Source organism: Macaca fascicularis, chromosome 8 (genome assembly GCF_037993035.2).
Source record: "Macaca fascicularis isolate 582-1 chromosome 8, T2T-MFA8v1.1".
Lineage (NCBI taxonomy): Eukaryota > Metazoa > Chordata > Mammalia > Primates > Cercopithecidae > Macaca > Macaca fascicularis.
In genome coordinates this window covers 133995772-134021977 of record NC_088382.1, presented here as the reverse complement: position 1 = coordinate 134021977, position 26206 = coordinate 133995772, and the positions used below count along the sequence as shown (strand labels likewise).

Here is a 26206-nt window from a genome sequence, read left to right as displayed (position 1 = left end):
CGGCCTAAAATGCCAGTTAACACTGTTGGGATTGTGTTTTGATTTGCCCTGTGCCTCCCCTCCCCAACCCTCCTGTCCCTTAGCCCTTGCTGCTTTCTTGCGAGCGTGCACCTGCATGCTGTGCCTGCTCCCAGAAAGTGCTACAAACCCGCCTGGCAGGAAGAAACTTTTTGAACGGTTATCAAATGAAGATGTATGGGTGGGTAGCCAAAAGAAGGCGTGTAGCTTCAAAAGTCAGGGATACTCTCAGCTGCTTGTTTCCGCACACCTCTGGTTGCGTTCATTTCAGCAGCCAAAGGAAACATTTTCCCCAGAAATGGAAAGATAGATTCAAGTTAAACTCCAGTTTTGGTTTTTCCCAGAGGTTGAAAGAATGAAATAAGGAGGTGTATTTTTTGGAAATCTGCGGCTCTGCAGTAGAAGTCAGACTTGTGCTCAAAAATAATTTGGAACGATGAAAGCAAAACAATTTTTAAGCTGGCATGTTAAAATAGGGTATTTCTAAAAGAAGTCCAGAATGGGGTAGGTCAGAATTTGAGTCTAGGTGAAAAGCCTAAAAGTTCAGAAAATAAAAAGGATGGAAGGAGCAGACGACTAAAGTGGATGTCTTAAAATATTTCTGCCACTTAAATACAGTTATGTAAACAAAACACATTGCTTCAGTTTGTATTACATTCTGATGTGTTTGAAAGTTTTAAAAAAGTTTACTTCCCCCTCTAAACTTGGTAGGTACATAAACATCTCATAGATTCCAAAGTGTAGAGCACATTGATTTAGATCCTGGCATTTGATTTGCCAGACTTGAAAGTATATCTTTAGCTGATGTGCAGGAATGGAGGAAAGAATTATCTACCTCATGTAAGCATGACGTTATCTGTACTACTTCAGAAACTTGTTTTAGTTGTGGGTTTTAATCACATTTTTTCCCTCTCGGTTCAGGGAATTGTGGACCAATTTACAGTGGTCGATTGATTCCAGACATTGTTTACCCACAGTGCTTTTACAGGAAAATGTAACATCAGATTAATTCCATTATTCAATATGTAATCATGATGTTATATGGAATCATAAACACTAGCACATTTATAATCTATGTGTGCGCTCAGTATGCAGTTCAAAAATAGTCAATTCTGAAAATATGCTTTGAAAATCATATAGTCGGTCATGTACTAGAACATTAACTTTTGAACCTTTCTCCACTGACACGACTATTTGAACACACATTTTACCTTTTCCAAGTAATTTCTTGGAAATTCTACATTGTCAACAAGTTACAAGATTGGAAGGCCCTATGAGTATAGTTTCATGGCAGTTCTTGAAAATCATGTCCTGCAAGGTGACTGAATAATTTTTTTCTCATACATTATTATTTTTGTACATGCCAGCAGTATTGCAGTAGCAATGCTACATTTCCTAATAAAGATAATATTTTTAAATTTAACATGGTTTTAAGTATTCTGAAAAGGACCTAAACACTTTAGTCAATGGAGATCGTTAGCATCAATTAAAGTTAGTTATGTTACTAATATGAGAGAGAAATTAGTAATTTAAATTGTTTTCTTTGCTCAGGAGAAACAGTCAATGATATTTGAAACAATGGTTAGTCAGATGCTTATCTCTCTTGTTTATAAGCTAAAGAACATCAAAGTTTAAATCAGCTATTTTTGCTGATGTTGATGACAAAATGATTGTCCTATGAATCAAATGACACAGATGCTGCTGCTTTGTTAGTATAGTCTTGGTGTTCACTTATTTTCAGTATCAATACATGGAGTTATTATGGAGATAACTAGGATCATCACTTAGGAAATTACCTTATTCATTAATCATTTAAGGTAAAAGGGATTTTATTATGTTGGGAATGCATACAGCTCATTCCATTGCTGAAATCAACATTTTTTTTTCCAGTCAGATAAATGGAAAACTCCCGTGTTTTCTCTTATTGTTGCTTTTCAAATAATGTTTTCAAGTACTCAACCAATGTATTAAATTTGTATGAACTAAGTGTACTTTCTAACAAAATTAATTCCATTAAAAGAGCTATTTCTTGCCATACGAAATCTTATGTGTCTTTAGAAAAGGTGCTTGTATAAACTAATGAAGTGTTTTGGATTTGGTATGGAAATGTTACTGAAAAAATATCATCCATGCTTTGATACGGCAGTGGAATGTGCTGTTGAAATTTGGCACATTTGCCCTTATCTTTCTTATATGTTTATCAGTAGGCATGTGATATAATCTGTGATGAGGTAAAGCTTTGGAATCAGTTTGTAATAGATAAGGCAGACCTTGTGGGATGTCTTATCATAGTTAAATAGAATATTGTGATTTTTAAAATTACAAACTGATTCTTCCCCAATTTTAAAAAACGTTGAGGTTGTGCCTTGAATTTACCTGCTCAGCCTGATCGCTCTTCTTCCAGAAACAGACCATATTCTGCTGATAGAGCATTATTCATGTTTTTACAAGCAGTACTGGCAAGCTGACATTATTACAGTTGCCTTTCAATGTTAGCCAAAAATTTTAAAACAAATTTTCTTCCCAATTTTTGTAATTAATATTTCCATTTATAATTATTTTTGAAAGCTTTTAAAATATCGCAATTTGGTATTGAAAGATTGACAGTGCTCATTGTATTAGTTATCCATTGTGGTATAACAAATTATCCTAAAACACAGTGGCTTAAAACAAGCATGTATTAGCTCCTAATTTCTGAGGCTCACAAATCCTGTAGCATCTTAGTTGAGTATTTCTGGCCCAGGATCTTATGAAGTTGAAATGAAGCTCTCAGCTGGGGTGGCATCATCTGAAGTCTTGACTGGGGCTGGAGGATCCATTTCCAAGAAGTCTCACTCACATGGCTGTTGACTGGATGTCTCAATTCCCTCCCCTGTGGTCCTTCACCGGGCTGCCTGAGTATTCTCAGAGTTTCCTCTAGAGCAAGTGATGAGAGAGCAAGAGAGAGCGAGTGTGTTTGCAAGACAGCACCTGTGAGCACCTAAGCTGGAAGCCACAGACTTTTATAACGCAGTCTTAAAAGTGATAGTCCATCTCTTTTGTCCTGACACATTGTGGGAGAGTACTACACAAGATGTGAATACGAGGGAGTGGGAATCATTGGGGGTACATCTTGGAGGCTGGCTTCCACACTTTAAGGTGGTGTAATTAACGCTCATCAGAGAGTTACACAGGGAGACAAGAACTGGTGTTGGAGAGGTACAATGAGAGATATGTTTTGAAAAAAAGAGCCTCTTAGGGAATATTTTTGTTATAATATGTATACTTAAGATATTTTAAAAATGAGATTCTTTTTACATATAGCAAATAAAATATGTATTGTGGTGAACAGAGCAATTTTTCTATCAATGTTATATCTTAATTAGCTTGCATTTTTTGGTTCCTCTGTATGAGTGGTAATTGTGTGCTTTTGACATTTTTTACCATTTAGCTACATCTGTATACATTAACCAAATAATTCTAAACTTTAATCTTGTAGTCTCCCAGTTTTTGTGATTGTTTAAGGTAGGGTGAAGAGCTTTGTTTTGAGAACTTGCCATATAGCATAAGAGGACTTTGACAAAATGAAAGACTGGAAGATAAAGAGCTTATACTAAATTGAATATCTAGAACACTTAAAAATAAATTAGGATTTCTTATGGAATCCCTGTTCACTAGAGATCTTGGACCTTTAACAAGATTATCCTCATTTTTTTTCAGCCCATTGCTCAGGATTATGTGAGAAAATAGAAATTCTTTATTTTTTATTTTTTTATTTTTTGAGACAGAGTCTCACTCTATTGCCCAGGGTGGAGTGCAGTGGTGCAATCTCGGCTCAGTGCACCTGCGTCTCCCGGGTTCAAGCTGGGATTGCAGACGTGCACCACTGCGCCTGGCTAAGTTTTGTATTATTAGTGGAGGTGAGGTTTCACCATCTTGGCCAGGTTCGTCTCGAACTCCTGACCTCAGGTGACTTGCTCAGCTTAGCCTTCCAAAGTGCCGGGATTACAGTCGTGAGCACCGCGCCTAGCCGAAAATATAAATTATTTTAAGCTGTTAGCCTCTGGAATGGATTGAGAATAGTTTGCTTTTGTCCCATAAGAAAAAGGGCGAGAAAAACATTTTATACTCCAAATTAAGATACGTGAATAAAGATATTTCAGTGCCTTTGTTGAGATAGTAAAAAGGAAAAAGGGAAGTATAGCTCCACCTAGGCCCGGCAAGAGGGGAAGAACAAGAACGTGGATAAGAAGTATGAATTGAGGCAAGAGGAGTGAGAGATCTCTGATGAGCCATGGGCTTCTATAAGTTGAGTTAGGCTCAGTTAAATGAAGCTTTGCTACAATCAGTTATTTTACCAGTATGGAAAGAACCTAATTACAGTAGTATATTCCAGCAAACTTAATTCTGAGTTCTTTAGAGTTACTGGGTATGTTGGATTGGTCTTATTACCAGGGATTACTGCCAGTAGAAGACAGATAATCAAGTAAAGTTTTTTTTTTCCATTATAAAAGGCATATATGCTATTTAACAATGTTTAATCATCACTTACATATAACTGATGTCCAGAGTTATATGTGACTTCAAATAACAACCCTTCTATTATATCTCATGATTTTGTGGATCAAGAATATAGGCAGTTGCAGGTAGAGAGTTCATAGGAAATAGAAAAAATAAAAGAAAAAAGGATATAGGCAGGGCTCAGCTGGATGCTGTTTCTTATGGCCTTTATGGAGGTCATTACATAAAGTTTGGCTGGCTGATGGTCTGGTCAGAAGGTCCAACATCGGTTTATTTACATGTCTGGCACTTTGGTAGAGATGACTGGAGGGCTGGACTCAACTGGAACTGTTGACCCAAGGAGATGGATATGGCCTCATCAGCATGACAGTGTTAGCATGGTTGTAATACTTAGGTCAGGGCTCCTAGAGAAAATGTTCCAAGGGGGCTGGGTCGAAGCTGTAAGACTTTGTATTAGTTTTCTTTCTTTTTTTTGAGACGGAGTCTGGTGCTGTCACTCAGTCTGGAGTGCAGTGGTGTGATCTCGGTTCACTGCAACCTCTGCCTCCTGGGTTCAAGTGATTCTTTTGCTTCAGCCTCCCGAGTAGCTGGGACTACAGGTGCACGCCACCATGCTTGGCTAATTTTTGTATTTTTAGTAGAGATGGGGTTTCGCCATGTTGGCCAGGCTGGTCTAGAACTCCTGACCTCAGGTAATCTGCCCGCCTTGGCCTCCCAAAGTGCTAGGATTACAGGCGTGAGTCACCACGCCCGGCGTGTATTAGTTTTCTATTGCTGCTGTAACACCACAAATACAGTGGCATAAAACAACGTACTCTTGTAGAGTTCTCCAAGTTCAAAGTCCAAAATAAGTCTTAAGGGACTAAAATCAAAGTGTCAGCGAGGTTCTGTCCTTCTAGAGAGTCCAGGGGAGAGTATGTTCTTTGCTTCTTTCATCTTTTGGGATTCCTTAGTTCCTGGACACATCACTAAAACCTCTGCTCCTTCATTGACCTTTTTGCCTCCCTATTATAAGAACCCTCATGATTATATTTAGGTTTTACCTGGATAATCCAGGATAATCTCACTCTCTCAAAATCCTTAATTTAATTACATTTGCAAAATTCTTTTTGCCATATAATGTAACATATTTACAGGTTAGGGAATTAGAATGTGGGTATCTTTGGGGGCCATTATTCATCCTACCACAGACTTGTTATGACCCAGCTTTCGAAGTTCCAGAACATTATTTCTGCTGCATGTAATTGGTCAAGCAAATCACTAAAACCAGTTCAGATTCAAGGGAAGGGAAATTAAAAGGAGGACAGAAAGGCGATTCCTTATGTATCAGACTCTTCACCTCTCTATTAAATAAACTTTTGGGTAATTGTTTTCCTTGATTGTGTTGTCTCTTCACTTCTCAGTTCTTGACTAAATTCTAAATATTAGAAATTTGGGAAATACGGCTTCCAGGTAAGTCAAACACTTATATCTATAGTTTAATTTACCAGTATTAATTTGCTGTTTTTCACCTTAATAGTCATTTATTGCCTATTTTTTGTGACAAAAAAATTTGTGGATAGGAAAATTGAAGTAATATAAAGTCAGCAATTTATAGGGTCACCCAGAGGGTCAGGTGGAACTACAGATCATGATCTTGAAAGTTTGGGATGATGTGATATTTTGCCATTATTAGTGGAGATTGTTTTCATTTTTCTAAAAATAGTGATGAGATTGCATAACCACACTCTTGTCTGGTTTCCTTTGGTGTGTTTGGGTATAAAATAACTTGAACAAATAGGGACTAAATCCTTGAGTGTAGATTTTATTAGCATCTTACCCAAGTCATCTGAATTAGTTAGTATGTAGCTTTATAGGACTCTAGCCTTACCTTTGACTCACAGGTTTATGTCTGCTTTAAGTAAAGGAAAACACATAAAAACAAGTAGTTATATATTAAAATTACCTCAGACAGACAATAAGAGGTAAGAGTAAATAAGAGGTTCTTGTAGATAAAAGACTGTAGGTAACAAAATCATTTCTTTTAAGCTCTGAGACATTTACTTTGATTGTTTTTGATGATAAAATATTTGAACATGTTGCATTTTTTATCTGCCTTAGTACAAATATAATGAGCATAATTTAGCTTCTACCAGATGTCGGAGTCCTTATATACTATATTTTAATACAATAAGTTTCTTTGGGGCTACTTCTATTTGTAGACATGCTAGTCATTACACCAAATGCCTCCAGAACACTGCTGTTTCAGTTGGCATGCTTTGTAGACTGCGTCACAGTGGTAGTGAAATGTGTTGGGCTTAGTCTGCCCCTCCCTCCTCCTCAGTGCTCTCAGACTTTTCTACTCTGTTCTCATTCATTCCTTGTAGTTATGGTAAACTCTTTACTGCTGTGTAAGGGGTCTGCTTTCATGGCATCCTGTTATTGTTTCTAAAGTCTGCTTTTACTTCTACCAATTGTCACTCTTCCATTGTGTTTAATTTTCTTCTTTTTCTTTTCTGTCTCTTTTTGCTTCCTCCCTCTGCTTTTCAGTAGGGTTTAATCCTGAGAGACATTTTAAGGATCACTGTTCTCTTTGTGTTTTCAGCTAACTAGTTGCATCTATCACATTATTCTTGATTTTTGACTCTTTAGCTCTTGCACTAAAGATCTTTCTTTTGATAATATCCCTCATAATAGGTTTTATAGTAGATTCTACTGCAAAGGCTATGGTTGCACAACAAAATCCTTTAAATTTTCTTACTAAAGTTGTACTAGATAATAGAATTGCTTTAGATTACCTACTGGCTAAATGGGGAAGAATCTGTGCAGTTGTTGACACTTCTTGTTGTATGTGGATGAATATATCAGTTATTATGGAGATTCAGTTGTAGGGGATTAATGAACAGGCTGCTTGGCTGAAAATGCACCAGAATTAAGCAGTTAACTGTGGAAATGACTTAAAATTGTCATGGTTAAAGACACAGTTGACAAGAAAATTTGGTTATTTCTGTGACTTACAATAATTAATTTAAATAATCACCATAATTAGGACTGATAACATACCAAGACACTCCAGAATTTTAGGAGGCTCATGCAATTTTGGAATATGTATTAGTAACATATCCATAAACTATAACTCAAAGAATGTTAAACATCATTTCTTATTTGACAATGACTCCCATATAATTTAACTTACCAGATAAGCTTGTTTATTATCTCTCTTTTGGATGCTGCAAGGACCCTCTGTGTAACGTACCAGAGTTAGTTTGAGGTCAAAAGACTTAACTTTGAATTTGAAATTTGATTTTGGAAGTGCATCAAATTTGTCAAAGATTTAAAGCACTTAATCAAAATAGGATCAAAGATCACTGTAAAATAATTGTCATACTTTTAGCCAAAGTGGTAATTAAAAGGTTTTTAAAAGCAAAACCCTTTATTCTTTGATAGAGGAGGGACTCCGTTTTCCACACAATCAGAAATCCTAGGAAAGATAGCATGAGATGGAATCTGTTTCTCCTCTCCCCTCTTTCTTTTTTTGCAGTTTACTTAAAGGTAAACAAGCATATTTGCTCCCTCTTCTTAATACTACACAAAATTCTTGTTCAAAAGAGAAAACCAAATTTTACTACTTTATTTTTTTTTCTACTTTAAGTTCTAGGATACATGTGCACAACATACAGATTTGTTACATATGTATACATGTGCCATGTTGGTGTGCACCCATTAACTCGTCATTTACATTAGGTATATCTCCTAATGCTATCCCTTCCCCCTCCCCCCACCCCACGACAGGCCCTGGTGTATGATGTTCCCCATCCTGTGTCCAAGTGTTCTTACTGTTCAGTTCCCACCTACGAGTGAGAACATGCTGTGTTTGGTTTTCTGTCCTTGTGATAGTTTGCTCAGAATGATGGTTTCCAGTTTCATCCATGTCCCTACAAAGGACATGAACTCTTCCTTTTTTATGGCTGCATAGCATTCCATGGTGTATATATGCCACATTTTCTTAATCCAGTCTATCGTTGATGGGCATTTGGGTTGGTTCCAAGTCTTTGCTATTGTGAATAGTGCCGCAGTAAACATGTGTGCGTGTGTCTTTATAGCAGCATGATTTATAGTCCTTTGGGTATATCCCCAGTAATGGGATGGCTAGGTCAAATGGTAGTTCTAGTTCTAGATCCTTGAGGAATCGCCACACTGTCTTCCACAATGGTTGAACTACTTTACAGTCCCACCAACAGTGTAAAAGTGTTCCTATTTTTCTGCATCCTCTCCAGCATTTGTTTCCTGACTTTTTAATGATCGCCATTCTAACTGGTGTGAGATGGTATCTCATTGTGGCTTTGATTTGCATTTCTCTGATGACCAGTGATGATGAGCCTTTTTTCGTGTGTCTGTTGGCTGCATAAATGTCTTCTTTTGAGAAATGTCTTCCTTTGAGAAATGTCTGTTCATATCCTTTGCCCACTTTTTGCTTTTGGTGTTTTAGACATGAAGTCCTTGCCCATGCCTATGTCCTGAATGATATTGCCTAGGTTTTGTTCTAGGGTTTTTATGGTTTTTGGTCTAACATTTAAGTCTTTAATCCATCTTGAGTTAATTTTTGTATAAGGTCTAAGGAAGGGATCCAGTTTCAGCTTTCTACATATGGCTAGCCAGTTTTCCTAGCACCATTAAATAGGGAATCCTTTCCCCATTTCTTGTTTTTGTCAGGTTTGTCAAAGATCAGATGGTTGTAGATGTGTGGTATTATTTCTGACGGCTCTCTTCTGTTCCATTGGTCTATATCTCTGTTTTGGTACCAGTACCATGCTGTTTTTATTACTGTAGTCTTGTAGTATAGTTTGAAGTCAGGTAGGGCGACACCTCCAGCTTTGTTCTTTTGGCTTAGGATTGTCTTGGCAATGCAACCTCTTTTTTGGTTCCATATGAACTTTAAAGTAGTTTTTTTCCAATTCCATGAAAAAAGTCATTGGTAGCTTGATGGGGTGGCATTGAATCTATAAATTACCTTGGACAGTGTGGCCATTTTCATGATATTGATTCTTCCTATCCATGAGCGTGGAATATTCTTCCATTTGTTTGTGTCCTCTTTCATTTCGTTGAGCAGTGGTTTGTAGTTCTCCTTGAAGAGGTCCTTCACATCCCTTGTAAGTTGGATTCCTGGGTATTTTATTCTCTTTGAAGCAATTGTGAATGGGAGTTCACTCATAACTTGGCTCTCTGTTTGTCTGTTATTGGTGTATAGGAATGCTTGTGATTTTTGCACATTGATTTTGTATCCTGAGACTTTGCTGAAGTTGCTTATCAGCTTAAGGAAATTTTGTGCTGAGATGATGGGGTTTTCTAGATATATAATCATGTCATCTGCCAATAGGGACAATTTGACTTCCTCTTTTCCTAATTGAATACCCTTTATTTCTTTCTCCTGCCTGATTGCCCTGGCCAGAACTTCCAACACTGTGTTGAATAGGAGGGTTGAGAGAGGGCATCCCTGTCTTGTGCCAGTTTTCAAAGGGAATGCTTCCAGTTTTTGCCCATTCAGTCTGATATTGGCTGTGGGTTTGTCATAAATAGCTGTTATTATTTTGAGATATGTCCCATTAATACCTAATTTATTGAGAGTTTTTAGCATGAAGAGTTGTTGAATTTTGTCGAACGCCTTTTCTGCATCTATTGAGATAATCAAGTGGTATTTCTCTTTGGTTCTGTTTATATGCTGGATTGCGTTTATTGATTTGCGTATGTTGAACCAGCCTTGCATCCCAGGATGAAGCCCACTTGATCATAGTGGATAAACTTTTTGATGTACTGCTGGATTCAGTTTGCCAGTATTTTATTGAGGATTTTTGCATCGATGTTCATCAGGGATGATGGTCTAAAATTCTCTTTTTTTGTTGTGTCTCTGCCAGGCTTTGGTATCAGGATGATGCTGGCCTCATAAAATGAGTTAGGAAGGATTCCCTCTTTTTCTATTGATTGGAATAGTTTCAGAAGGAATGGTACCAGCTCCTTTTTGTACCTCTGGGGTACAATTTGACTGTGAATCCATCTGTTCCTGGACTTTTTTTGGTTGGTAGGCTATTAATTATTGCCTCAATTTCAGAGTCTGTTATTGGTCTATTCAGGGATTCAACTTCTTCCTAGTTTAGTCTTGGGAGGGTGTATGTGTTCAGGAATTTATACATTTCTTCTGGATTTTCTAGTTTATTTGCATAGAGATGTTTATAGTATTCTTTGATGGTAGTTTGTATATCTGTGGGATCGGTGGTGATACCCCCTTTATCATTTTTGATTGTGTCTATTTCATTCTTCTCTCTTTTCTTCTTTATTAGCCTTGCTAACCAGCTCCTGGATTTGTTGATGTTTTGAAGGTTTTTTTGTGTCTCTATCTCCTTCAGTTCTGCTCTGATCTTAGTTATTTCTTGCCTTCTGCTAGCTTTTGAATGTGTTTGTTCCTGCTTCTCTAGTTCTTTTAATTGTGATGTTAGGGTGTCAATTTTAGATCTTTCCTGCTTTCTTTTCTGGGCATTTAGTGCTATAAATTTCCCTCTACACACTGCTTTAAATGTGCCCCAGAGATTCTGGTATGTTGTATCTTTGTTCTCATTGGTTTCAAAGAACATCTCTATTTCTGCCTTCATTTCGTTATGTACCCAGTACTTATTCAGGAGCAGGTTGTTCAGTTTCCATGTGGTTGAGCGGTTTTGAGTGAGTTTGTTAATCCTGAGTTCTAGTTTGATTGCACTGTGGTCTGAGAGACAGTTTGTTATATTATAATTTCTGTTCTTGTACATTTGCTGAGGAATGCTTTACTTCCAATTATGTGGTCAATTTTGGAATAAGTGCAATGTGATGCTGAGAAGAATGTATATTCTATTGATTTGGGGTGGAGAGTTCTGTAGATGTCTATTAGGTCTGCTTGGTGCAGAGCTGAGTTCAATTCCTGGATATCCTTGTTAACTTTCTGTCTCGTGGATCTGTCTGATGTTGACAGTGGGGTGTTAAAGTCTCCCATTATTATTCTGTAGGAGTCTAAGTCTTTTTGTAAATCTCTAAGGACTTGCTTTATGAATCTGGGTGCTCCTGTATTGGGTGCATATATATTTAGGATAGTTAGCTCTTCTTGTTGAATTGATCCATTTATCATTATGTAATGGTCTTCTTTGTCTCTTCTGATCTTTGTTGATTTAAAGTCTGTTTTATCAAAGACTAGGATTGCAACCCCTGCTTTTTTTTTTTGTTTTCCATTTTCTTGGTAGATCTTCCTCCATCCCTTTATTTTGAGCCTGTGTGCATCTCTGCATGTGAGATGGGTCTCCTGAATACAGCACACTGATGGGTCTTGACTCTTTATCCAGTTTGCCAGTCTGTGTCTTTTAATTGGAGCATTTAGCCCATTTACATTTCAGGTTAATATTGTTATGTGTGAATTCGATCCTGTCATTATGATGTTAGCTGGCTATTTTGCTCGTTAGTTGAGGCAGTTTCTTCCTAGCACTGATGGTCTTTACATTTTGGTATGTTTTTGCAGTGGCTGGTACTGGTTGTTCCTTTCCATGTTTAGTGCTTCCTTCAGGAGCTCTTGTAAGGCAGGCCTGGTGGTGACAAACTCTTAGCATTTGCTTGTCTGTAAAGGATTTTATTTCTCCTTCACTTATGAAGCTTAGTTTGGCTGGGTGTGAAATTCTGGGTTGAAAAATCTTTTCTTTAAGAATGTTGAATATTGGCCCCCGCTCTCTTCTGGCTTGTAGAGTTTCTGCCGAGATATCTGTTGTTACTCTGATGAGCTTCCTTTTGTGGGTAACCCGACCTTTCTCTCTGGCTGCCCTTAACAATTTTTCCATCATTTCAACTTTGGTGAATCTGACAGTTATGTGTCTTGGAGTTGCTTTTCTCAAGGAGTATCTTTGTGGCATTCTCTGTATTTCCTGAATTTGAATGTTGGCCTGCCTTGCTAGGTTGTGGAGGTTCTCCTGGATAATATCCTGAAGAATGTTTTCCAACTTGGTTCCATTCTCCCTGTCACTTTCAGGTACACCCATCAGATATAGATTTGATCTTTTCGCATAATCCCATATTTCTTGGAAGCTTTGTTCTTTCTTTTTACTCTTTTTTCTATAAACTTCTGGCTTCATTTCATTCATTTGATCTTCAACCACTGATACCCTTTCTTCCAGTTGATCAAATCGGCTACTGAAGCTTGTGCATGCATCATGTAGTTCTCATGCCGTGGTTTTCAGCTCCATCAGGTCATTTAAGGACTTCTCTATGGTGTTTATTCTAGTTGGCCATTCATCTAATCTTTTTTCAAGGTTTTTAGCTTCTTTGTGACGAGTTTGAACATTCTCCTTTAGCTCGGAGAAGTTTGTTATTACTGATTGTCTGAAGCCTTCTTCTCTCCACTCGTCAAAGTCTTTCTCCATCCAGCTTTGTTCCATTGCTGGCGAGGAGCTATGTTCCTTTGGAGGAGAAGAGGCGCTCTGATTTTTGGAATTTTCAGCTTTTCTCCTCTGGTTTCTCCCCATCTTTGTGGTTTTATCTACCTTTGGTCTTTGATGATGATGACTTACAGATGGGGTTTTGGTGTGGATGTCCTTTCTGTTTGTTAGTTTTCCTTCTAACAGTCAGGACCCTCAGCTGCAGGTCTGTTGGAGTTTGCTGGAGGTCCACTCCAGACCGTGTTTGCCTGGGTATCACCAGCCGAGGCTGCAGACCAGCAAATATTGCAGAATGGCAAATGTTGCTGCCTGATCGTTCCTCTGGAGGGTTCATCTCAGAGGGGCACCTAGCCGTATGAGGTGTTAGTTGGCCCCTCCTGGGAGGTGCCTGCCAGTTAGGCTACTCCGGCATCAGGGACCCACTTGAGGAGGCAGTCTGTCTGTTCTCAGATCTCAAACTCTGTGCTGGGAGAACCACTACTCTCTTCAAAGCTGTCAGACAGGGACATTTAAGTCTGTAGAAGTTTCTGTTGCCTTTTGTTCAGCTATGCCCTGGCCCCAGAGTTGGAGTCTACAGAGGCAGGACGGCCTCCTTGAGCTGAGGTGGGCTCCACCCAGTTCAAGCTTCCTGGCTGCTTTGTTTAGGTACTCAAGCCTCAGCAATGGTGGGCACCCCTCCCTCAGCCTCGCTGTTGCCTTGCAGTTTGATCTCAGATTGCTGTGCTAGCAATGAGCAAGGCTCTGTGGGCATGGGACCCTCCGAGCCAGGCGCAGTATATAATCTACTGGTGTGCCATTTGCTAAGACTGTTGGAAAAGTGCAGTATTAGGGTGGGAGTGATCCAATTTTCCAGGTGCCGTCTATCACAGCTTCCCTTGGCTAGGAAAGGGAATTCTCTGACCCCTTGAGCTTCTGGTTGAGGCGATGCCTCGCCCTGCTTCGGCTTACACTCCGTGGGCTGCACCCACTGTTCTGTGCCCACTGTCCAACAAGCCCCAGTGAGATGAACCCAGTACCTTAGCTGGAAATGCAAAAATCACCCATCTTCTGCGTTGCTCATGCTGGGAGCTGTAGACTGGAGCTGTTCCTATTCAGTCATCTTGGAACCGCACTCCAAATTTTGCTTTTGTATTAGTGTATTACCAATTCTAAAACTAAAGCTAATTTTAATAAAAGCTTATAAACAAATTGGATTTTCATAAACCTTTTATAATCTCTTAGCATTTTTTCCTTCTTTTTTTTTTTTTTTTTTTAGACAAGAGTCTCGCACTATCACCAAGGCTCGGGTGCAATGGCATGATCTTGGCTCACTGCAACCTCTGCCTCCTGGGCTCAAGCGATTCTCATGACTAAGCCTTCTGAGTTGCTGGTACTACAGGCATACACTACCACGCCTGGCTGATTTTTGTATTTTTAGTAGAGACAGGGTTTCACTATGTTGGCCTGGCTGGTCTTGAGCTCCTGACCTCAAGTGATCCACCCATTTCTGCCTCCCAAAGTGCTGAGATTACAGGCATGAGCCACTGCACCCAGCCAATGTTTTCTATTTTTCTTTTTCCAGTTTGCTATATTAATTTAATTTTATCTATATCTTAAAAAAATTCCTTCATTTTGAAACAACTGTTAAATATCTTCTAAGCTAGATAGATGAAATTATTTTTTCTCAGCAAATACACATTTTCATGCTTTTTACAACTTTCCTTATCAAAAACATATCTTGACCTGGTGCTGTGGCTCACGCCTGTAATCCCAACAGTTTGGGAGGCCAAGGCGGGTGGATCACCTGAGGTCAGGAGTTTGAGACCAGCCTGGACAACATGGTGAAACCCTATCTCTACTAAAAGTACAAAAAATTAGCTGAGCATGGTGGCAGATGCCTGTAATCCTAGCTGCTTGGGAAGCTGAGGCAGGAGAATCACTTGAACCAGGGAGGCAGAGGTTGCAGTGAGCCGATATCCTGCCATTTCACTCCAGCCTGGTCAACAAGAGCGAAACTCCATCTGAAAAAAACCCTCCAAAAAACCAACCAAAAAAAATCTTGCTTTTTTAAATTTCTTGTTTTTTATTTTTTTGAGACAGAGTCTTGCTCTGTTGCCCAGGCTGGAGTGCAGTGGTGCAACCTCTGCTCACTGCAACCTCTGCCTCCTAGGTTCAAGCAATTCTCCTGCCTTAGCCTCCTGAGTAGCTGGGATTACAGGTGCATGCCACCATGCCTGGCTAATTTTTGTATTTTTTTTAGTAGAGATGGGGTTTCACTTTGTTGGCCAGACTGGTCTCGAACTCCTTGCTTCAAGTGGTTCGCCTGCCTCTGCCTCCCAAAGTGCTGGGACTACAGGCATGAGCCACTGTGCCCAGCCTACAGTTTTAACTCTTAGTAGCCTTAATGTCTAGCGAAAACCTGTGAAGTAATCTTGAACTGTTTCATATCAGTATTTGTAAATGAAAACCATTTTGCATTTTTTTAGAAAGATGTTTTCTCAATTTTTTTGTTTATTAACAGATCTAAGTATATTTAGCCTTTCTGTGCCGTATAAATGAATTATATATAACTGACAATTCAGAAGCCAATCCTATTTAATTTTACTCACAATTTAAAAACTAGTTTTATTTATCAAATATTAACACATCTACAGACACACAGACAGAAGCAGATCTTACAGCTTTCATAAATCTCATTTGTTGGCTTTTAAATAATTTTTTTCCCCCATTCTACTACCAGTCTTCCAATTATCTGTTTCATTGCCCTACTCAGTTGTTAGCTGGGCAACCCTCAATTCGCATTTTCAAAGGGATGGCTCTTAGATGAAACAAGGTAGAAAATTTATATCTCAAAGCACAGAGCTGAGATTTCAGGCCTAAATAATTAATTGTGTAATCATTTGCCCAAACCAAGGAAGGAAGTTGTTGGTAAAGGCCCGGCTAAGGCAAGATAGCCAGGAAGAGCACCTTAAACAAAGGTTAGATTTGTTTTGTAAATTCAAACCAATGGTAAGAGTTTCTAGTGACTCGGTTCTCCCTCTCTTCCTGGTGCACCGAGGCAGACGACACCCTTACAAATGGATATATATATATTTTTTCTTTGAGACAAAGTCTCCCTCTGTCACCCAGGCTGGAGTGCAGTGGTGAGATCTCGGCTCACCGCAACCTTGCCTCCTGGGTTCAAGCGATTCTCCTACCTCAGCATCCTGAGTAGCTGGGACTACAGGCGCGCACCACCATGCCCGGCTAATATTTTGTATTTTTAGTGGAGACTGAGTTTCACCATGTTAACCAGGATGGTCTTGATCTCCTTACCTCATGATCTGCCTGCCTCGGCCTCCCAAAGTGCTGCGATTACAGGTGTGAGCCACCGCGCCTGGCTGAGATTTTTTTTTATAGATGTAAATTTCTTTTACAAAAGAGTTTCAAAATAGCCAGCTAAATGCCGGAAACGTATGTCTTGAAGACTTATTTAGTTGAATAGGCAGTCTTTTTAACTTAACTACTGTTTCCTAGCTAAAATTATTGAGTTCAGGTTGAAGGCCATTAAGGAAAAGGACAAAAAAAGCATTCTTGGTGCCTAGACTCAGTATGATAGCTCTGAAAAAGAAGCAAGGCTACTTTACCTGAGGTCCTAACTTTTATAAACACTTTATCCAGGATGGCTTTCTTTTAGCCTTTAGTGTAGTATAATAACTAAGCCAAAAGGTTAGCAGATTTAATTTTTACCAATTTGTTGTTTAAGCTTTTTATCTGCCTTTTATAGTCTTTTTCCTTTCCTGTTTTTTTTTTTTTTGAAACAGAGTCTCGCTCTGTTGTCCAGACTGTAGTGCAGTGGTGTGATCTCAGCTCACTGCAGCTTCTGCCTCCTAGGTTCAAGCCTCCCTCGTGCTTCAGCCTTTCGAGTAGCTGGGATCACAGGCATGCACTACCATGCCTGGCTAATTTTTATATTTTTAGTATAGATCAGGGTTCACCATGTTGGCCAGGCTGGTCTTGAATTTCTGGCTTCAAGGGATCTGCCCACCATGGTCTCCCAGTGTGCTGGCATTACAGGCATGAGACACCATGCCTACTCTCTTTTTATAGTCTTTAAAAAGAGGCAGTAAAAATGTTGAAATCTTTTTTAGAAAGTTCTGCACATCAATAGGCATCCTTAGATGAGACTAATTGAGGAGTCCTCACTTTCAAATGTATGGAATTACCTTTAGTAAGATTTTGCTATCTCTTTAAGTGTTTGCTGCTTCCAGGGCTTAATATTTATACATGTAGAGGTAGGCATAGCCAGAAGGTGGAGTACTCAGTTCTTCAGAAATTAAGGATCTCATCTATTTGGCTTTGGCTCTTAGATCACCTCGATCAGTTTAACCAATGATTTTTCCCTACCTCAGGGTGAAAGAAAAAGAAACAAATGGGGTAGAACACAAAAATTCCTGTGGATTTCCAAAAGCCAAAGCTTGCATCCCCGGCAGTATTGCCATTTACTACTAGTTTCTGTCTGACCCAGTCAGACGTCTGAGGCCTCTCTAACTGAATCCAGACCAGTTAATGATTAGATCCAATTCTGTCCTGGACCCAGTCTAGTTTCTGTCACAACTTCCAAATTCAGTTCAGATAAAAAAAATTGCTGAAACTCAAATATCTCAAAACATACATCCATGGAGCTTTGGAACCCTAGAGAGAACTTACGCATAATCCCCATTCACTGAGAGAGAGCAGTAGACACAATGGATCTTGTGGATACCTCACTAGTAAATAAATGAATATGTATGTATTTATATATATATACTCTATATTATTTATAGTTCTGTGTGTCTCTCTCTATATAAAGATTCTTTACAATTTCTTCAATACTAAGCTAATACCACAGGGCATGTTCTAGTTTTCTCACTTTCTGTATTTCTAACTCCATTCTCTGATGGAGAAATGCCTAGCTCCTATTATTTTTAATATATTTATTTATTTTTCATCGCTGCTCCTGTCACCAAAATCTCATCACCACTACTGCCCACATATTCCTTTACAGATGCCCTCCTCACACCAACTTTGGCCCTGACACCCTGAGCCATAGTCCCTTCCCCTTCCATGTGGAAGCCTTTCTCAACCAACTGGGTTCTTTTTTTTTTTTTTTTTTCTCCTTTCTTTTTCTTTCTTTTTTTTTTTTTGAGACAGAGTCTCCCTCTGTCACCCAGGCTGGAGTACAATGGCATGATCTCAGCTCACTGCAACCTCTGCTCTCTGGGTTCAAGCAACTCTCCTGCCTCATCTTCCCTAGTAGCTGGGATTACAGGTGTGCACTACCATGCCTGGCTAATTTTTGTATTTTTAATAGAGACGGGGTTTTGCCATATTGGCCAGGCTGGTCTCAAACTCCTGACCTCAAATGATCTGCCCGTCTTGGCCTCTTAAAATGTTGGGATTACAGGCGTGAGCCACTGCACCAGGCCCAACTGGGTTCTGACACCTTGTACCAGACCGACCTCCCTGTGTGGATACACCTCATACTGCTTGAGCTCTAAAAGCCTGTTCTAGGCTACTGTGGCTTCCCCTGCCTCCTACACAGATGCCTGCCTCACTCATTTCTTCCTCATGGCTTTTGGACAGAACTTTTTGGGAAAGGGAAGAGAAATCCCACCTCCCTCACTTACTTAAATCCTGCAATACTGTAAGGCCAAATCCTACCTCTTCTTGGAGTCTGTCTCCCACTTCTTAGGGAAATAATTTCTCCATTCTGGAAACTTACACTGTATTTTTATTTTATTTTATTATTATTTATTATTATTATTATTTTTGAGATGAAGTCTTGCTCTTGTTGCCCTGGCTGGAGTGCAATGGCAAGATCTCGGCTCACTACAAGCTCCACCTCCCAGGTTCATGCCATTTTCTTACCTCCCGAGTAGCTGGGACTACAGGCACCTGCCACCACGCCTGGCTAAGTTTTGTATCTTTTTTTTAGTAGAGGTGGAGTTTCACAATGTTGGCCAGGCTGGTGTCAAACTCCTGACCGCAGGCCATCCGCCTGCCTCAGCCTCCCAAAGTGCTGGGGTTACAGGCGTGAGCCACCACGCCCAGCCGACTTACACTCTATTTTTTTGTTCTCTAATCATCTCATGTCTGTTTGTACCTTCTGCTGACTCCATGTCATACTTTGCGATCAGGGGCTATTTTCTGTAATTTTTTTTCCCTTTAATAACTTTTAAAAGTTTTTTTTAAGTGATAAATGCAAAGGCAGATACAAAAAACCCTACTAGTTGAAATATGATGGGTTTTTTGTTTCTAAATACAAAATTTAATCATTGAACTCTCCTTTATTATAGATTAGCTACTCTTTGATAGTCGAATGATAGTACAAGGAATTTAAAACATTTGACTTCTAAGAAAGAGAATCTTGTTCCTTCGATTTTACATTCATTTGTATAGGCAGAAAAAATGTATATTAAATTGTAATGCCCTATTATTTCTCTGGATTTATGCAAATTTCATTAAATAATTCATGTTTTATTATTATAGGCAATCCCTACTTAATATAATTTCTATATGCATGAATCTCAGTAACCATGTTTTAGTCAAATAACACCAGTTCCCAACAACTGAGTTCAAATTTCATTTAGTACAGTATAACTTCCAGTAATTGCATAAAGTATAAACTTTGCTGCTAGCTCCTCAGTCCATAAACCACTCTGTAAAAACATATGTACATCATGATCATGATCAATCACATTGCTATTTTTAATAGTCTGTTGGTGATTGGTTACTATATATCTGTCATTCAGTTCACACACAGACAGCAAAGCATGTAGGTGTGTTTCCTCCTTGTCTCCTAGTGATAACGTGATGTTTTACAAAGATGGATAATCAAAAGGAAATTGACCAAAAAAAGATGGAAGTGCAGCCAAGAAACAAAAGTGAAAATGCTCAAGTGAAATTCCAGTGAAGTGTAAGTGGAGTATAGAAGAAATAGCTGACTGTGGGAATGTTGACACTACTATTGAACTGCTGCCATTTAAGAGACTCCAGATGTACATCCAGAGGAGGTTAGGGAGGGTGAACTTATAGATATAAATGAAGAAAGTGAGGAGGTTGTGGTAAAAAGATGAATCCCCTTTCAGGGGAAGTGATCCTGGCAGAAAGTTCACATTAAAGGAACCCTTGGAGATATTTCATGACGTTGAAAATATAAAGGATAAAATGTTATAAACTAATCCAGATTTAGAAAAATATGTACAGTTTATCAAGGTATAGAAAGATGCTCGCTGCATATTGTAAGTTATATGATGAGAAGTTATATGAGAAGACTAGTACTGTTAAGCCTACTTCTCATAAGTTTTTTTCAAAGAAAGAACACACTTTATCAGTGTTTCTAATGTTTTAAAGTATACTAAATAAACATTAGTTTTACTATTTTCAAAATTGTCCTTTACATTTATACCTGTCAATAGGAGAGTTTTTCATGTTTTGACAAAAAAATTTGAAAGGTCACAGAGTAATTACAACTTTTCCCATTGGTTACTAAGACTGCTTTGCACAGCTTAAGCTTGCATTATCAGTTACATGACCCCACATTACTGTGCAAAGCAAAGACTGCCTGTATCCTAGCATGTGGCACTTCTAAGTTTTATATATATTTTAAAGTTTATATATATTATTTATTTTGTTGCTTGAATATATTTTGATTTTAAAATACTTTTAGCATGCAGATATCCCAAACCTGAGATTGCCATTGTGAAGCGTGCGAAGGAAGTATCCTCAGCAGAGACCCCTGATAGTTTTGGTATAGTACAATCTTACAGTGTTGATTGCAAGTAGTGAAGCATCTATTTGGTGGAACTTCTTGCTTGTTTGAAATAGAATGCCTAATTTTTCTGTTTTTGCATTAGTGTTTTTGAGTGTCTGTATGATGGCACAATAACTGCATGCTCAACTAACTGAAGGATTAAATTTATAACTTTAACAAAAGGCAAAATGTTTATATTTAATTATATTTAAATAAAATATTTAAAAATTGTTGAAATAACCATAGCAGGTAAAACATAAGAAGCAGCAAAGTCTGTGAATTTCTTTAGGACGAATGAGTAGGAAAAAAGGGCCACACACAGGGAAACCTTCAGAATATATTGCAAAGAGAGACTATATTTTAGATTCAGCCACCATTCAGCTTGATCTCTAACTCAGGTTACATGCTACGGTGATGGTGGAAGTGTGTGTGTGTGTGTGTGTGTGTGTGTGAGAGAGAGAGAGGGAGAGAGAGAGTGTGTAGGGGTATGTTATGAAAGAGGGAGTGGTGAGAGAGAGAGAAAGATTAAAACAAATATCTCTCTGTTCCTGTTTTATTTATTTCTGATTACTATTTGATTTAGATACTTTGCCTATGAAGTATAACACAGTGTATGAAAGGGAGTCTGAAATATTTTGTGGACCAATTGAAATTTTGTAGGGAGAAGAGTTAAATAAAACTCAGACTGTGTATAGGATGTCAGGCAAAAACAGCAAAAACTAAGCTGTAAGAACTTTAGAGAAATATAGGCGCATAGTGTGTTTACACACACACACACACACACACACACACACACACACAGACATTGATATATTAGTATGTTGTCTGCAAAAATACCCCAGTATACTCTTACTTTGCCACCTCCAATATTAAAAATTTTAAATCTGAGTTTGCATGTAGAAGTTAAACATTTAATGCAAATATATTTTGAAGAATAAAATGTTAATTTTGAAATATTCTGAAGATATTTTAATTAGCCCTCAAATACTTATTTGATACTTATTCAAATTTATTCAAATAAAACTCTTATTCTATTAAGAATAAGATACTTATAGATTATGGCACACAGTATCACTAGGAGATCAGGTGCTGCTGAACAATAACTGATGGTAGGACTTACCTGTCAGTGCTCTTGCCTTTTGAAACTCAGTATTTGGTTATATCCCTACTTAGAGTAGTATGCTTCTTTATGAATGTTTAGGTGGTACCTCTCGTGAAAGGATCACGAGGACCTGAACTCATTTTTTGTAACATAAAACTAAGACCCCGAAGGCTTGTAACCTGCTGAAGATTTAGTGACTAATTATATATCAGAGTAGGTATTTGTGTTAGGGCTTTTGGGTTTTTAGTTCAGTTCTGTTTTTCACTCTAATACATTTCTTCAGTGTTAGCAGTGAATTAGCCCTAGGCTATGGTATCCAGTTGTTTTGGAACCATGTAATAGTTTCCAGTGGTTCTGAAACCATCCAGCAGAAACCACCTAATACTTCCATTCAAAAAACATTTTATTTGGTAACTATAATGTATCATTTGATTTTCTCCTGTTTAACTTCATGTTTTTTTTTTAAAATGTATCTGAAGGGAATTACATTTTATGAGAGGGGAAAAAAGCAGTTTGGAAAGGATATTAGTATTTTAGCTAATTGCAGTTTTATTGCAAGTACTAATGAATAATCAGTGTTTTGACGATGTTTTATATATGCACATACGATTGATTCTTGGTTCTTCCGTGTTTTTCTATTGAGAATTTATTAACTGAATGAGAAGTAGAATGGGAAAATGAGAATCTGAATTCTGGACCTAGCTGTGTGTCTTTGAGTAAGTCACTTAACGTCTCTGGGCCTAAGTGGCTACATCTTCAAAGTGGAGAATTAAGTCAGTATTTCACAGTGAGTGTGCTTCTGGTATTTGGGCTGGCTAATTCTTCATTATGAAGGACTCTGTTGCGCATTGTAGGAAGTTTAGAATCCTTAATGCTGGTGGTAACATTTCCCAGTCATTATCATATCCCAAACAACCCTGCATATGTAAACCTCTTCTAGGGGGAGGGACCACTTCATATTGAGAACTACTGGCAAGTGGTCTCTAAGAATTCTTTCAGCTTCAACATTCTGTGAAAGAATTCTTATTTGGGGCATGATTGAAAGGGAAGAAGGTAATATATCATACAACAAAAAACCTCTGCTGCTTCTTAGATATGAAACGATTTTATTTTAAAATGAATATATTTTGCATATCTGTGTAGCCCTCCTCACAGATCTACCATTTATGATGTTCCAAAATAAATTATTTTATTCTAGCTTACCCTAGGCTTTTTCTCTACAGTATTATCCATAGCTATATGATTTTTTAAACTAAAAGTTGTATAGTACCATCTCTATATCTAATAAGTAAAAGCAACAAGATTATTTTTTAAGTTGTACTATTGTTTTAATATCTTAGCCTTTAAAAAAGGAATATCATTGTATATAGTAATTATTTTCTTTATCTTTCATAGGCATAAAAGAAGGGAAGGAATATAATTTCTGTGTTTAGAAATATATATAGTTGTTGAAGTACGCAAGTTATTTGTGTAAAACCACAGATCAGTAGTATATCTGATTATCCTAAAAAAAAAAAAAAAAAAAAAAAACTACCAGGAAATGCAATAAGAAAAATAAATTATTGGCCAGGCGCAGTGGCTCATGCCTGTAATCCCAGCACTTTGGGAGGCCAAGGTGGGTGGATCACCTAAGGTCAGGAGTTTTAGACCAGCCTGACCAACACGGATAAACCCCGTCTCTACTAAAAATACAAAATTAGCCAGGTGTGGTGGCGCATGCCTCTAATCCCAGCTACTTGGGAGGCTGAGGCAGGAGAATCGCTTGAACCCGGGAGGTGGAGGTTTCGGTGAGCCAAGATCACGCCATTGCACTCTAGCCTGGGCAACAAGAGTGAAACTCCATCTCAAAAAAAAAAAAGAAAAATTATTGTACCTCTAATACTTACTATTACTTTAGTCAGAGTTAAATAGTTAATAGGGATGGTGCATTAATATGGTTGATAAAGGTGATGATTAATTGAGTACTATAGTTATCTTCGTGATTGCTTATGGCCAACTCCTGTCCTCAACTGTTATACCACTGGCCTCCACCAGTCTGAAATTCATTAGTTACTTCTAGGTAACAGGTTGCAGTGAAGTCCCAGGTCGCATGGTAAGTTCCCTGGAAGGTTAACAACATGACAGTTTTAGTTCTTTTATTTACTTATTGATTTAATTAAAAATATCAATAGTCTTTGGGGGTGCAAGTAGTTTGTAGTTACCTGGATGAATTGTGTAGTGATGAGGTCTGGGCTTTTGGTGTACCTATCACCTGAACAGTGTATGTTGTACCCAATAGGTAATTTTTTGTCTCTCACCTTTCTCTTGCCTCTTCCATACTAAGTCTCCAATTTCCATTACAGTATTAGTTTTTATAAGACATAAGTAGAAATTTCTTTTCTACGTAATGTATATGTTGCAGTAATTACTTTTAAATGCTAAATAAAATTACAAGATTACACTCAAATGCCTTTATGGGTTTTATGTAAGACATATATATTTAGAAATAATTAAAAAGTCCTTTTACAATTAAAATTTCTGTTTAAAGAGACAGGTTAATTAAAATCTACTAAATTAAAAGTTAAGCTTTGCTATTTCTGAAGAGCTTAACTTTAGAAAGCTTAACATTCATTTTTCAATTTTGAATGTCAGGTTTTTTAAGTATATAACTTGACCATATTAATTTGTTTCTTTTTTAAAAAAAAACACTGCCGTGTTGCTTTATAAACCGCTTTTGGTGCATGTTAGACTTGTTGGCATTTGATTTGCTTAAATTATTTTGCTTACAGCATGGTTTGCATTTTAAGTTTGTATTCTTTAATATGTTGTATTTTTATTGTAAATTTTACCTTACCCATTTGAACTTTTGGTTCTATTAAAGGACTAAGCAGTTATTCATAATGTTCAGAATTATGGGTAACTGAGACTCTTGGTCCCCAAATTGTTGCTGAAACTCACTAGTTTAATATCTATTATTTTCATAAATCTTCTAATTAGGCCAGACTGTGATTTGTGTTGCCATGTCTACTTCCTGTACTTTTTTGCGAAAGATATTGGGGTGAGTTTGGAATAAATATTAGGTGGTCAAAGATCAGAAACTGCATAATTAGACACTTAAAGAATACTGAGTTATTTGTAATAAAGGAATAGTATATGCATTAAACCGTTCCTTTTCTGTCATCTCAGGGTGAAGCTGCTTTGATACTTTTCTTATTAAGTTTATTATAAATGATTTGGATTTTTCCTTTCATTTAAGATTTTATATTGCTTTTCACATACATGATAATAGGCTGAAATATCACATTAAGAATCATGATTTCCATGAAAGCATAATAAAAAAAAAATAGACTAGGAAATAAGACTGTTTGTTTTTCAGATTTTCTTTTATTTCAAGTATGGATTTACGTACCTTTTAAAGTGTGTGCTATAGTTTGGCTCTGTGTCCTCACCCAAATCTTATCTCACATTGTAATCCCCACGTGTCGAGGGAGGGACCTGGTAGGAAGTGATTGGATCATGGGGGCGGTTTCCCCCATGCTGTTCTCATAATAGTGAGGAAGTTCTCACGAGATCTGATGGTTTTAAAAGTGGCAGTTTTCCCTGCATGCCATGTCTCTCCTGCTGCCATGTAAGATATGCCTTGCGTTCATCTTCTGCCATGATTGTAAGTTTCCCCAAGGCTTCCCAGCCATGCGGAGCTGCGAGTCAATTAAACCTCCTTTCTTGACAGGGCACGGTAGCTCATGCCTGTAATCCCCAGCACTGTGGGAGGCTGAGGTGGGTGGATCACCAGGTCAGGAGTTCCAGACCAGCCTGACCAACATGGCGAAACCCCATTTCTGCTAAAAAATGTACAAAAATTAGCTAGGCGTGGTGGCATGCGCCTGTAATCCCAACTACTCAGGAGGCTGAGGCAGGAGAATCACTTAAACCCGGGAGGTGGAGGTTGCGGTGAGCCGAGATTGCACCATTGCACTCCAGCCCAGGTGACAGAGCAAGACTCTGTCTCAAAATAAATAAATAAATAAATAAATAACCTCCTGTCTTTATAAATTACCTAGTCTCTGGTAGTAGCTTCATAGCAGTGTAACAATGGATTAATACAGTAATTAAATTTAATGGAACATTCAACATGAAAATGACAAATTATAGTTTCTATTAAATAATAGAACTCACTCTATATGCCATTAGCCCTGTTTCTGTGTTTCAGCATCACCATTGTTGTAAACATGTTTTGTAATTTTATGATGGAGGCTAAAATGTAGAAACTATAGGTGTTGCACATTTCTTTTACTAAAGTCTATTGATTTTCAATTTAGGATGTACCTCTTAGTAGTGTTAAAAGATAATCTTTAGAGAAATTAAAGTTAGCAGAATTCATTTGAACAAAGAGACAACTCATGAGTTGGGCAGCTCCCTGAACCGTCACTGGTG

At 38.0% G+C, this 26206-nt stretch overlaps 1 protein-coding gene across 2 annotated transcripts in view; it reads left to right on the top strand.

Moving 5' to 3' along the window:
• The window catches only part of TMEM65 (transmembrane protein 65), a 61574-nt gene that overhangs the window by 1159 nt on the left and 34209 nt on the right, over positions 1-26206 (top strand). The window contains exon 2 of one of the 2 annotated variants that reach the window (XM_045398667.3): positions 20608-20688. The exons of the other annotated variant lie outside the window; for it this stretch is intronic. Coding sequence (XP_045254602.1) covers positions 20608-20688 — 81 coding nt within the window. The remainder of the gene's footprint in view (positions 1-20607; positions 20689-26206) is intronic. 2 annotated transcript variants of the gene reach the window in all.